Consider the following 14,430-nt stretch of genomic DNA (forward strand, 5'->3'; position numbering starts at 1 on the left):
CAACAGAGGGCTCTGAATCAGGACAGAAACAACCGCTGACAGTGTGTATGGGTTCCTCTGGTGGTGACTGACTAGTGCTGCAGCCCAACTATGTCAAGGCAACAAAAAAAAAACTTTCAACAATGTCAATGAGAAGGTGAGATTATTTGTGGGGGATTGATTGGTATACAACTAATGTTAAAAAATATATATTTTGTTTATCTGAATTATGTTTATACTTCTCAATGCCACAGATTTCCCCCCATTTATTTTGTCTGTGAGAAGTTGATATCCAATACAAACCACAAAGAAACATTCAAATGGACAAGAAAAGTTGAACCTCTTTATTTTCAGTCCACATTAGCCAAGCTGTAATTCACTTATCCACACGGATCACTAAACTGCTCCAGAGTCTATACAGGATCATGACACATACCAATACCCTTGTTCAGGTGTTCACACATGATCAGCACACAAAACTCCTATTTGGTCTTGTTTAATGCGTCTATGTCCACAGGTGTTATGGATATTTAAACATGATAACAGTTTGTGTTTTTTATAAACTGTAAGCAGAGAGGAGAGGATGAACAACTAGCTCAAAAAAAGGAAACAGGAAAAACTACTACTACAGAAAAGCACAGAAAAATTCAAAAAGATGAGTCAGCTGAATGTGTGAATCCTTGTTTATACCTGGTTCAAACCCCAGTCCTTTGTTCTGATCTTGTCCACATTCTCAGAAACATGTCTCCACATGGTAGTAAAATGTGTCTTGTATCTGTCCACCAATTGCATTGTGACCAGATTTCCTGGTCCCTCCCTGTATGCAAATGTTTTGAGAGCTATTCTTTCAAAATAATATACATTTACTTATTTTAAGACACACATTGATGCCATAAGACAAAGGTGCTAAATGTCAATATTTTAGAAGGTGTTATAATTGTGATTTAAATGGATTCACTGTCCATATGTCTACACTTGTAAGATATCCAGACACAATGTGTGTCTAACTACCTCCGGGGTGGTCAGGAAGATCTGGTCACAATGTGTGTCTAACTACCTCCGGGGTGGTCAGGAAGATCTGGTCACAATGTGTGTCTAACTACCTTCGGGGTGGTCAGGAAGATCTGGTCACAATGTGTGTCTAACTACCTCCGGGGTGGTCAGGAAGATCTGGTCACAATGTGTGTCTAACTACCTCCGGGGTGGTCAGGAAGATCTGGTCACAATGTGTGTCTAACTACCTCCGGGGTGGTCAGGAAGATCTGGTCACAATGCCTTTTTTAAATCATCTACACCGGTCTGAAAATGTGGGCACAATCAGAATGTGGACATGATCAAGACAAAGGATACATGATGTTGTAACCAGGTAGAAACAGTGCTTTAGGGAATCCAGTACAACCTCAGACATGATCTGCTCTATACAATTGGTGAACTAATAGCAAGGGCACATATCAATTATTACATCATGTGTCTGTCTCCTGATCTCATTATTCAAACCTATCAATATATAGTATTTTCCCTGAACAAATTTTGCACAGTACCTTACAATTGTTTAGATAAATGACATATTGGAGTATTCCCTTTCTAACAGAATGATTGACTTTGTAAAACCCCCAGAACGGACAAGTTGTCAAGCAGAAAGAAAGCATATGTATTCATTTTTGTAGTGCTACATTTACAACATTTGAGTTAGTCTTAATTTTTTTGCATAATTTTTTGTGTTTGCAGTTTGGTGTATGGCTGCAATGAAGTATGGCAAATGTCTGTCGTATATCAGCACCAAAAGACTGTTTTCTGGCCAGACATTTGATGACTTGTATTGTATGGTGTAGAAATAGTACATAGCAAAAATGTGCAATGCAGCTCAATCCTTTTTGCCTGCAAGGTGATTACATTTTACAAAACAGCAAAGAGAAACAATGCTAACAGCACATTACTAGACAAATAAAGCTGGTCAACACAGTCAGTACAAGTCTGCTCCGTGTTCCCTTGTGATTCAACTACTCCTTCTGTATCCCGGGTTTATTGTTAACGGGTTGCTTTCTGGTCATCTGAGAGGGATACAAAACCACTAGGAGCTGAAAGTCAGACCTGTTACACAGTGAGCGCTCGCTTGGTACAGTAATGTACTTGCCCAAGATTTGACAATAAAACATGTTTTTCAAGTTTTTTCAAAAGATTTTGTTCCAATTTAAAAAATGAAAAAAAAGGTAGAATGACAGTCTGGTTGCATCCAGGTTACCTTCATTTAAAAACAGGTTACGGGGGGAGATCACTTATCACTTAACTTGATCATTTGGGGTTTGTCTAAAAAGCATTAATATAGTTATAGAAAAACAAAAACCCAGATTGTAGCTTCGATTAGCCAGAGTGCGGGAACTAAAGGTTCCCATTCTTACAAAATACTTTACTTTTTAATCTCAGTTATTCAAGAAGTTATATTAATATATAGCACCAGCCTGTAGATCACAAGTCTTGGGGATGTATGTTCTGAAAGAGACAATGTGGTGGTGAACTAAATAGCATAACCCAGACAGCAGAGACAAAATGCTGAATTCCCCAAAGAACTAAAAGTGCAGTCCCACTCCAGCAAATTCCCAGACCCAAGCTATCTAACCCCGGCCACAGAACACCTCTCCTCTCCTCTTCTACCACCTCTATGCCAACTGATGAGGTGCTTCAAGCATTTCCATGAGGAACGTGTCGATAGGGGTGTCACCAATCAGCTTGAAGAAGAACAGGTGCTCCAAACACTTCAAGCCAATAGAACGCAGTGCTGGCAGCCTGAGGAGGAGCTTAGCAAACCTGAGGGAGAGGGGTGAAGAGTGAGGGAATGAAATAACAGGACATTAATAAGCTACATGAATGCAGCAGCAACACTCCAGGGTCCGTTAGCAGCACAACCACAGGAGAGCAGATTAGTATGTATTGTTTTACACACAATACAAATGTAATGAGATACTAGTACTAATTCATGTAGCACATGAATGCCTACCTTCCCTGCTGCTCGGGGTATTTCTGCTTGCAGTAGGCTTCCAGTGACGCATAGACCTTCTCTCTCAGGAGCTCCACCTCTCCGGTGTTGGACAGACCTTTAGCGTCTGAGGGAGGGACTCAACAGTTATTAACAGTAAAGGTGCAGAGGTAACATTGTGTACGAGGGACTAATGGTAACAATAGAGCACCTGGGTTGAAGAGGACGATGGCTCGGAGGCAGCCCAGCTCTGTCTTGTCCATCTGCATGTCTCTCATCTTACTGACCAGCTCAGTGAGAACCCTACAGGAGGCCGGAAAGAGAGGTGGAGAGAGTTGTCTACATAGATGTACACTAGGTGTGTGTGTGTGTGTGTGTGTGTGTGTGTGTGTGTAGGTTATTACCGGTCAAATATGGCTCCCACCTCAGCACTCTGCACACTCTCCCTGTGGGGGTCAATTACAGCGTGTTATCACATGATGATGATCACAGAATTTAATACAACACTGTTATTATATACCTCTATGGTAATTATGCTATTATTATTTTGTACGTTTTCCCTATTAGTGGTTAATGTTATGAGAAGCTAATCCTAGGTCTGAGCCGAGGGGTAACTTAGCCACATACTCTGTGCCCAGCTGTCAAAGACGGCAGCCACCCCCGCACTGTGTGCCTACCTGTCAAAGACGGCCGCCACCTCTGGACTGTGTGCCTACCAGTCAAAGACGGCCGCCACCTCTGGACTGTGTGCCTACCAGTCAAAGACGGCCGCCACCTCTGGACTGTGTGCCTACCAGTCAAAGACGGCCGCCACCTCTGGACTGTGTGCCTACCTGTCAAAGACGGCCGCCACCTCTGGACTGTGTGCCTACCTGTCAAAGACGGCCGCCACCTCTGGACTGTGTGCCTACCTGTCAAAGACGGCCGCCACCTCTGGACTGTGTGCCTACCTGTCAAAGACGGCCGCCACCTCTGGACTGTGTGGCTACATGTCAAAGAAGGCCGCCACCTCTGGACTGTGTGGCTACATGTCAAAGAAGGCCGCCACCTCTGGACTGTGTGCCTACCTGTCAAAGACGGCCGCCACCTCTGGACTGTGTGCCTACCTGTCAAAGACGGCTGCCACCTCTGGACTGTGTGCCTACCTGTCAAAGACGGCCGCCACCTCTGGACTGTGTGCCTACCTGTCAAAGATGGCCGCCACCCCAGCACTGTGTGCCTACCTGTCAAAGATGGCCGCCACCCCAGCACTGTGTGCCTACCTGTCAAAGACGGCCACCACCTCTGGACTGTGTGCCTACCTGTCAAAGACGGCCGCCACCTCTGGACTGTGTGCCTACCTGTCAAAGACGGCCGCCACCTCTGGACTGTGTGCCTACCTGTCAAAGATGGCCGCCACCCCAGCACTGTGTGCCTACCTGTCAAAGATGGCCGCCACCCCAGCACTGTGTGCCTACCTGTCAAAGATGGCCGCCACCCCTGCACTGTCAAAGATGGCCGCCACCCCTGCACTGTGTGCCTTCCTGTCAAAGATGGCCGCCACCCCTGCACTGTGTGCCTACCTGTCAAAGATGGCCGCCACCCCTGCACTGTGTGCGTTGTCCCGGTGTAGCTCATTGGCCAGCAGGACCCCGTCCTTCACAGCGATGGAGCGGTGTGAGAAGGAGGCGATCAGAAGTTCATTCCACCCTGACACACACAGGAGAAAAAGAGAGGGGAGAAGACAGGAGTGGAGCAGAGGAGGGAGAAGAGACCGAAGGGACGGGACAGATACACAGGACGGAAGAGCAGAGATGATCAGAGAAGGGAGGAGGAGAGACCTCATCAACAACCTCTGGGGCATTTGCTACTGTGTCCAGCAGTCTATCATGTATCAAATGATAGACCATGGAATGCTTGTTGCTCACTTACTCTACATTAGTGGAGCTTCAAATGAGTGGATTCGGCTATTTCAACATTTCTGCTACAATAGCCCCCTGACGAAGGACAGTAAAGACATTTCTGCTACAATAGCCCCCTGACAGTAAAGACATTTCTGCTACAATAGCCCCCTGACGAAGGACAGTAAAGACATTTCTGCTACAATAGCCCCCTGACAGTAAATACATTTCTGCTACAATAGCCCCCTGACGAATCCCTGGTAAAGACATTTCTGATACAATAGCCCCTGACAGTAAAGACATTTCTGATACAATAGCCCCTGACAGTAAATACATTTCTGCTACAATAGCCCCCTGACAGTAAAGACATTTCTGAAACAATAGCCCCCTGACAGTAAAGACATTTCTGATACAATAGCCCCCTGACAGTAAAGACATTTCTGATACAATAGCCCCCTGACAGTAAAGACATTTCTGATACAATAGCCCCCTGACAGTAAAGACATTTCTGATACAATAGCCCCCTGACAGTAAAGACATTTCTGATACAATAGCCCCCTGACAGTAAAGACATTTCTGCTACAATAGCCCCCTGACAGTAAAGACATTTCTGCTACAATAGCCCCCTGACAGTAAAGACATTTCTGCTACAATAGCCCCCTGACAGTAAAGACATTTCTGCTACAATAGCCCCCTGACGAATCCCTGGTAAAGACATTTCTGATACAATAGCCCCCTGACAGTAAAGACATTTCTGCTACAATAGCCCCCTGACAGTAAAGACATTTCTGATACAATAGCCCCCTGACAGTAAAGACATTTCTGATACAATAGCCCCCTGGCGAAGGACAGTAAAGACATTGCAACACTGCCTGGTACGGCAATTGCTTGGCCTCTGACCGCAAGGCACTACAGAGGGTAGTGGGTACGGCCCAGTACATCACTGGCGCTAAGCTGCCTGCCATCGAGGACCTCTACACCAGGCGGTGTCAGAGGAAGGCCCTAAAATTTATCAAAGACCCCAGCCACCCCAGTCAGACTGTTCTCTCTACTATCGCATGGCAAGCGGTACCGGAGTGCCAAGTCTAGGACAAAAAGGCTTCTCAATAATTTTTACCCCCAAGCCATAAGAGTCCTGAACAGGTAATCAAATGGCCATCCGGACTATTTGTATTGTGTGCCCCCCACAACCCCCTGCTGCTCCTCTGTTTATCATATATGCATAGTCACTTTAACTATATACATTCATGTACATACTACCTCAATTGGGCCGACCAACCAGTGCTCCCGCTCATTGGCTAAGCGGGCTATCTGCATTGTGTCCCACCCACCAACCTCTCTTCTATGCTACTGCTACTCTCTGTTCATCATATATGCATAGTCACTTTAACCATATCTACATGTACATACTACCTCAATCAGCCCGACTAACCGGTGTCTGTATGTAGCCTTGCTATGTGCATGTAATACAATTGATAGCGGTTAGGAATAATCTCACAATAGGGGCAGCTCCTTCTCTATGATCAGTCGTTTTGGGCTCCTCACTGGTAGATACATGTACACTATCATATGCACTACCCTGGTTGCCTCTCGAATGAATACGGGAACAGAACATCACTTGTAAACTCTATTCTTTGAGACAGTGCATATCACATCCAGCCTCCTGGTGTCTCCCTCCCTCCAGACAATGGTACCTGCACGCAGGAGGATGACCTGGTCGTCCAGGGGCAGCTCAGAGAAGTGAGGGATCCTCTTGGCCCACTCCACCAACGCAAACAGCTGCTTGTCTGCGGTCTGGCAGATGTTTGTCACCGCATCATGGGGCTAAAACACAAAAAAAGATACAAAAATCCCACAAACTGCAATAACAGACCCTAAAAGCCAATGCTGAAGCTAGAAATAATGCAATAATCACAAGTAGGAAAGAAAACACTTTTAAACGCCATGCTAAAGAGACAGCAGTTTATGTAACGTTTTTAAAGAATATTCACCCCAAGAGCTGAGTAGTAGGCTATGAATCAGAGGCAGATAACTCCTTTAACTGACACCGCAAAATTTCCGGAAACTTTTCCGGGTGGGGGACTCCCTGAGTTAGGAATAAACACAGAAGAACTCCTCCAACCGGTATTTCCGGGAATTTTGCAACCCTAATACTGATCCAGTCAACAGTATAGCCCTGTATACTCACAGAGCTACCAGCGGAGCCTGTATCAGAGTGGAGCTCCGCCCTCTGCTCCACGGACGTCTCTGCCTCCAAGATCTTCTCCACGGGCATCTCCTCGTTCACAGCACTGCTGCACTCCAGTCCCTCCTCTCGCTCCCTGATCCTCTGACGCTCCTCCTGGACTGCTGCACCCCGCCACGCATCCAACCACACCACAGAGCCAGGAGGGGAGAGACGGGAGACAGGAAGAGGGGCGTGGGTTAATAGGAGAGAGGGGCGGGAGGGAGTCACAAGGTTAGAAAAGACAAGGTGACAGAAGAAAGGAAAGGAGGAAGTTGTGCCCATCTTAACTCCTGTTAGGCTTCATCCAAACAGGGTGAAAGGTCAAATTGGTATACTTTCATATAACAATGCATTCATTTCTTAGCCAATGTGTTGTGAGAATTAGCCTACCAGTGTGTGCCAAGAATTTGTTATTTAATTGCACTCTCTCAATACCACATCCAATCATATAATTTATCATCTCTCCATTCTCCCAATGTCTTTATCCTTACATTTCTGACGTTCATCTTGGACCACTATAGAAAGAGGGAGAGAAAGAATAGGGGAAAAGAAAAGGAAGAGAGAGGTTAGTTATATGAACCTACCCCCATATGCTCTACCCCTGTTTTGTTAAGGACTTTGAAAACAACGTACCATCCCCCCACACAATCCAATGATCAAATAGAAGTTATTGTCAAAGGTTTCACTGGGCTAGGTCTATATTCAACATAATTCAAGCATTTCATCAAATGATTCTGGCCTTTGAACTATACCATTTTACAACAGTCTACGTCACAAATCAATTTAAAATGTAATTCATTAAAGAAAATGTAGTCAAGTTTGAGATTCTGCAGGTATAAAAAACACATTTCTCAATCGCTCCCTCCAATTTTTTTCATGTTGCCCTTTCAAAAGCACTCCTACAAACTCTCAAAGTTGAAAAATATGGATGGCCCAAAACCATTAGGCTCTGCTCCAAATGTTCAGTCCCTCCCTTCCCTCTTCATGATAATAGACAGACGTTCAGTCCTTCTCTACCTTCCCTCTTCATGATAATAGACAGACGTCCAGTCCTTCTCTACCTTCCCTCTTCATGATAATAGACAGACGTTCAGTCCTTCTCTACCTTCCCTCTTCATGATAATAGACAGACGTTCAGTCCTTCTCTACCTTCCCTCTTCATGATAATAGACAGACGTTCAGTCCTTCTCTACCTTCCCTCTTCATGATAATAGACAGACGTTCAGTCCTTCTCTACCTTCCCTCTTCATGATAATAGACAGACGTCCAGTCCTTCTCTACCTTCCCTCTTCATGATAATAGACAGACGTCCAGTCCTTCTCTACCTTCCCTCTTCATGATAATAGACAGACGTCCAGTCCTTCTCTACCTTCCCTCTTCATGATAATAGACAGACGTCCAGTCCTTCTCTACCTTCCCTCTTCATGATAATAGACAGACGTCCAGTCCTTCTCTACCTTCCCTCTTCATGATAATAGACAGACGTCCAGTCCTTCTCTACCTTCCCTCTTCATGATAATAGACAGACGTCCAGTCCTTCTCTACCTTCCCTCTTCATGATAATAGACAGATGTTCAGTCCTTCTCTACCTTCCCTCTTCATGATAATCGTCCAGTCCTTCTCTACCTTCCCTATTCATGATAATAGACAGACGTCCAGTCCTTCTCTACCTTCCCTCTTCATGATAATAGACAGACGTCCAGTCCTTCTCTACCTTCCCTCTTCATGATAATAGACAGACGTTCAGTCCTTCTCTACCTTCCCTCTTCATGATAATAGACAGATGTTCAGTCCTTCTCTACCTTCCCTCTTCATGATAATAGACAGACGTTCAGTCCTTCTCTACCTTCCCTCTTCATGATAATAGACAGACGTCCAGTCCTTCTCTACCTTCCCTCTTCATGATAATAGACAGACGTTCAGTCCTTCTCTACCTTCCCTCTTCATGATAATAGACAGACCTTCCCTCTTCAGTCCTTCTCTACCTTCCCTCTTCATGATAATAGACAGACGTTCAGTCCTTCTCTACCTTCCCTCTTCATGATAATAGACAGACGTTCAGTCCTTCTCTACCTTCCCTCTTCATGATAATAGACAGACGTCCAGTCCTTCTCTACCTTCCCTCTTCATGATAATAGACAGATGTTCAGTCCTTCTCTACCTTCCCTCTTCATGATAATAGACAGATGTTCAGTCCTTCTCTACCTTCCCTCTTCATGATAATAGACAGATGTTCAGTCCTTCTCTACCTTCCCTCTTCATGATAATAGACCGATGTTCAGTCCTTCTCTACCTTCCCTCTTCATGATAATAGACAGACGTCCAGTCCTTCTCTACCTTCCCTCTTCATGATAATAGACAGACGTCCAGTCCTTCTCTACCTTCCCTCTTCATGATAATAGACAGATGTTCAGTCCTTCCTTACCTTCCCTCTTCATGCCCATAGCCAGACACTTCTGGTAGCGACAGTACTGGCAGCGATTGCGCTGGCGCTTGTCCACCAGGCATTCTTTGTTATCCCTGCAGGTGTAGCTCAGGTCCTTGCGCACTGTGCGTTTGAAGAAGCCCTTGCAACCTTCACAGCTGTACACACCATAGTGCTTACCTGCGGGAAGGGGGAGACTTGTCACACCAACATTTTAAAAACGATACGACACCAGGCCAGCTAAAAACAAAACCTTTTTATCACAGACACACATTCATACATGAATAAACTCATAAAAGTAGTACCGCAGTGAACACATTTAAAATGAAAAAATAAAAAGATATTCAATCAGTGACCTAGAATCCTGTTTGCCCCATCCCCCAGACGCTTGTTCCCGTTTTCTAAGAATTCACACTTCTACTCAATACAACACATTAAATGTAGCGTCACACTGATCACTGTATAATAGAATACTGCATAGAATGTCTGATTTGCAAAGTTGTGCAAAGGCCTACCTGTGATTTGTCTGGAGGAATATACATCAGTGGAGGCTGCTGAAGGGAGGACGGCTCATAATAATGACTGGAACTGTGCAAACGGAATGGCATCAAACACATAGAAAACATGTGTTAGATACCATTCTGCTCCAGCCATTACCATGAGCCCGTCCTTCTCAATAAGCTGCTACCAACCTCCAGTGATATACTGTACATGCATAATGATCTGCAAGTCATTGTCTCAGTAAGAGGAAAACACTGCATGAAACCTTAACTTTTCAGATAACAGGCACACGCGCACACACACACACACACACACACACACACACACACACACACACACACACACACACACACACACACAACTTGCTGTCTCCCACAACACACACTGATCCCAACTTTTAAAAACGTTCAGCACCAAACAGAATTGAAGGAGTAGCAGAAAGAAATAGATTTGTTGATATAGTTTAGTCTTCCATCAGGCCAACAGTATATGAATCGTACCTTTTGAAGCACATCTCATGAGTAGCAGACCCTTTCCCCTTCTTCCTGTTCCAATCAAAATGCTCCTAAACCTACTGCCAAGATACCCAGGTTGTTAGCTAGCTAGGTAACATGACTGAACAACATTGTTTGGTATCAAAACAATTATTAGTAACCCGGTATTAGTTTAAAATGGCTCGCAATTTATTTATTTGTATTATATGAAATGTGCGCAAAAGGCATCTCTGGTAATATGGGACATATTTTAGAGACAATACTTTTTTTTTGCTGTAAAGCAGCAAGGATGCCTGTCGCCAAGCGGTCCTCCAATTTCCCTCTCTGACACTCAGCAGCTGCATGACCGTGAACTTGAAGTCTACTCAGACTGGTCTGTGCTCTTGGTTATAACAGGCGATGAAATGATACAGTACATCAACATTGCTCGCTGCTCAACATTGCTCGCTGCAATGTAAGAAATCTAACAACAGAAGACTCGTCAGGGTCTGAGTCTGCTTCCCCGCTCGCCATCACGGCTAAATTATATTTGACGGCGGAATAGACACGCATTAAGAATGGACGGAGAGAAGCAGGTGAGTGAGGGGTGGGCAGGTAGGGAAAGCTAAGAGAAGCAGGTGAGTGAGGGGCGGGCAGGTAGGGAAAGCTAAGAGAAGCAGGTGAGTGAGGGGCGGGCAGGTAGGGAAAGCTAAGAGAAGCAGGTGAGTGAGGGGCGGGCAGGTAGGGAAAGCTAAGTGAAGCAGGTGAGTGAGGGGCGGGCAGGTAGGGAAAGCTAAGAGAAGCAGGTGAGTGAGGGGCGGGCAGGTAGGGAAAGCTAAGAGAAGCAGGTGAGTGAGGGGCGGGCAGGTAGGGAAAGCTAAGAGAAGCAGGTGAGTGAGGGGCGGGCAGGTAGGGAAAGCTAAGAGAAGCAGGTGAGTGAGGGGCGGGCAGGTAGGGAAAGCTAAGAGAAGCAGGTGAGTGAGGGGCGGGCAGGTAGGGAAAGCTAAGAGAAGCAGGTGAGTGAGGGGCGGGCAGGTAGGGAAAGCTTAGAGAAGCAGGTGAGTGAGGGGCGGGCAGGTAGGGAAAGCTAAGAGAAGCAGGTGAGTGAGGGGTGGGCAGGTAGGGAAAGCATAGAGAAGCAGGTGAGTGAGGGGCGGGCAGGTAGGGAAAGCTAAGAGAAGCAGGTGAGTGAGGGGCGGGCAGGTAGGGAAAGCTAAGAGAAGCAGGTGAGTGAGGGGCGGGCAGGTAGGGAAAGCTAAGAGAAGCAGGTGAGTGAGGGGCGGGCAGGTAGGGAAAGCTAAGAGAAGCAGGTGAGTGAGGGGCGGGCAGGTAGGGAAAGCTAAGAGAAGCAGTATGCACAGGTCACAGCTGCCACACGTGACCTGCGCATACAAGAGACTAGTGACTATTTCTAAAATTCAACTAAATTTATAAACAAAACTGACTTTATAAACATTTAATAACAGGCACATTCTTTAGAGGGCTGAAAGAGTCAGTAGTATCATATGAAACAGTACTACGGTATTCTAAGTATCATGATGTTTTGGTAGCGTGATATTACCGCGGTAATGGTATACACTATGTAGGAATGAGGACAGATTTTGTTTTTTGATGAGCAGTTACGTAGAGCTTCACTAATTAATGAATCTGCAGCGTTTCATGTGCCTTTATTGTTTCTATAGTGACATAGAATGAAACAGGCCAGTAAAGAACATTGGTTAGACTGATGGGGAGAGGTCAGGACACACAGCTGAAGACAGCTGACAAAAAGGATTATCCTCTCTGAATTTGCTGGGATTTAAAATAAGTCCCCGGCCCAACGTTTCACCTCTACTAACCCTGCTCTTAGTGCGCAGCACTCACCAGAGGAGCGGTCTCCACAGATGGCACACATGCGTTTCTGGGAGAGCATTATCCCAGGGCTGTGTGCAGACATAGGCCTCAAGCCAAACGGGGGTTTGACATCATCCGAGCTGCTGATTGAGTGCATCCCCATTGTAGAGTTGATCTGTGCACAAACAAAAAGTGGAAGAAAAAAATATATAACAATGCTGTTATCATGACTGATTAAAAAAAATAAACATCTAGGCTACGTAGGCTAGCCTAAATGTCAGCCTTTCTGTGCACAGCAACAAACTTCAGCACTAGTCTGAGCTTGGAAATAATGCAAGAGAATAAACACATACAGAGTAGGATCATTTAAAGAGTAGGATCATTTAAATGCAAAGATGAAAGCAAAACAAGGACCCTGGGTGTGTTTCTCACCTGGCTACTGCTAATAGGCCCATAACCCATGGAGGGTGCCACACCAGGGGAGCCCAGTGAGGGGCTGATGACTGAGAAAGGCGAGCCAAAGGTGCTGGTGGGACTGTTGGAGGCTGAACTGGTGGGCTGATGCGATGACATGGCTATTGAGCTACCCAGCGGAGAGGAGGATGTTGAGTTGTCTGAAGGACAATAATCTGTTGGGGTTGAAGGTTACATTATCACAATTGATAACTATTTTTCAAGACTAGCTACATCATCATGTGGCCAGCGAAATGTATTCACATAAATGCCACTTGTAGGCCCCTAGCTACTTAGACAGCTGAAGATATTCAGCTGATTGTAAGACATTCAGTATTCTCACTGGTAATTATTTGATCTAACAACTTACCGTGCTTCTACACCCGCATTGCATTGCTTGCTGTTTGGGGTTTTAGGCTGGGTTTCTGTACAGCACTTTGAGATATCGGCTGATGTACGAAGGGCTATATAAATACATTTGATTTGATTTACCAGTAGCTAGCTAGTTAGGTTGTCCCTGCTAACTAGCTAGGTAACGTTAAACTGTTTAATTAAAACTAGAAAGGCCTAAATAACTGACATGTTAGCTTGCTAGCTACCATGGAATGGGGTATGCCCGGTACTGTAATAATGATAAATACTCCTTAATCGTATCAACTGACCTTAGATTTGACAGGCCTTCCTCCACATTACTAACGTTAGTTACTAGCTAGCTAAAATAAAACAAATGTCGTAGCTAGCTAGCTATGTTCGGTAGTTGGCTAACGAGTTGCCTCGCTAGGTAGTTACATTTAAGACGGTCAGTTGACTTTAGCTAGCTAAACATTTTTATAAACACTGGTGTCATCCAAGTGGACAAATGAGAGATCACTTTAATCCAGCGTTGGCAATGATAAAAAAAGCTAATATGTACTTCTGGTTTAGAAAGCAATGGCAAATTAGACCAGACGTTAGCTAACTTTAGTTAGCTAGCACGTAGCTACTGTATGTAAACTAAACAAATGTATACGATGATTGTAAGCAATTAAATATCACAGCAAGCATCAACCGTTTAAAAACTCACACCATGTTTCGCTAGATAACTTGCCGGCTAGCTAGCTGTTTCAAAATCATTGGTGGTAGCTAGCTAGCCAGCGAGCTAACGTTAGCTGTCTAGTTAACTAATGCTAATGTTGGCCTCAAAAATATTATTTCGCGAGTTACAATTGGGGGGAACGCAATATACTCACTAGAAACACCTTCGGCACATCGTTGTAGGTTACATAACTATTTGTAGTTGCATATTATTTGCGAAATCCAAGAGACGGACCAAATGCGAGGTAATAGGCCTACACTCAAACCCCGTTTACTTGATGCTGTTGTTGTTTACACGGAAAGGAAGCCATGTTGGCTCAATGCCAGTGACAGTGTCTTTAGAGCCACAATGTCTCTGGGCAGAACAGTTGCAACATTCACCAGTGGTAGGACTAACGTTTCAATTTCCCTCTATATACTGTACCTAATATATTAAGGAAAATCAACAGATTCACAAATTAAACAACATTACATTTTACAAGTGTAACTAATATGAATATATGTAAATCAATGTAGACTACATCGATTGTGGACCTCAATTTGGGATATTTATCAGCTGATGATGAAAGATTATTCTGCAAAAGCCTCTTCCTAATACATTTCATGGTTGA

General features: G+C 44.8%; 1 protein-coding gene across 3 annotated transcripts; it reads right to left on the reverse strand.

Annotated features, from left to right (window-relative positions):
- Positions 1–302: 302 nt before the first annotated feature.
- Positions 303–14,147, reverse strand: LOC124024359 (retinoic acid receptor RXR-beta-A-like). Of its 3 annotated transcripts, XM_046338295.1 has the most exons (13): positions 13,975–14,146; positions 13,116–13,209; positions 12,725–12,921; positions 12,323–12,467; positions 9,486–9,665; positions 7,552–7,575; positions 7,022–7,182; positions 6,528–6,657; positions 4,516–4,642; positions 3,358–3,399; positions 3,165–3,256; positions 2,975–3,080; positions 303–2,784 (listed from the first exon to the last, which is right to left on the reverse strand). In XM_046338295.1, exons 3-13 carry the CDS (start codon positions 12,863–12,865, stop codon positions 2,637–2,639), a joined length of 1,296 nt encoding a protein of 431 aa, XP_046194251.1. In that variant the 5' UTR covers positions 12,866–12,921; positions 13,116–13,209; positions 13,975–14,146; the 3' UTR covers positions 303–2,636. The 3 variants fall into 3 exon arrangements, with proteins under 3 accessions (XP_046194251.1, XP_046194252.1, XP_046194250.1); XM_046338296.1 differs by lacking the exon at positions 13,116–13,209 and having other exon boundaries at positions 7,022–7,179; positions 13,975–14,147; XM_046338294.1 differs by lacking the exon at positions 13,116–13,209 and having other exon boundaries at positions 13,975–14,144.
- Positions 14,148–14,430: the final 283 nt, after the last annotated feature.

The sequence above is a fragment of the Oncorhynchus gorbuscha genome, unplaced genomic scaffold, assembly GCF_021184085.1.
Source record: "Oncorhynchus gorbuscha isolate QuinsamMale2020 ecotype Even-year unplaced genomic scaffold, OgorEven_v1.0 Un_scaffold_1834, whole genome shotgun sequence".
In the NCBI taxonomy this organism is placed as follows: Eukaryota; Metazoa; Chordata; class Actinopteri; order Salmoniformes; family Salmonidae; genus Oncorhynchus; species Oncorhynchus gorbuscha.

Coding starts and splice junctions, on each gene's coding strand:
- LOC124024359 (XM_046338295.1), bottom strand. CDS start 12,865: ATGTCATCGCATCAGCCCACCAGTTCAGCCTCCAACAGTCCCACCAGC. Junction 9,666..12,322: donor CTGTGGAGACCGCTCCTCTG/GTGAGTGCTGCG, acceptor CCCTTCCCGCAG/GTAAGCACTATGGTGTGTAC. Junction 7,183..7,551: donor CCAAGATGAACGTCAGAAAT/GTAAGGATAAAG, acceptor GGCGGGGTGCAG/CAGTCCAGGAGGAGCGTCAG.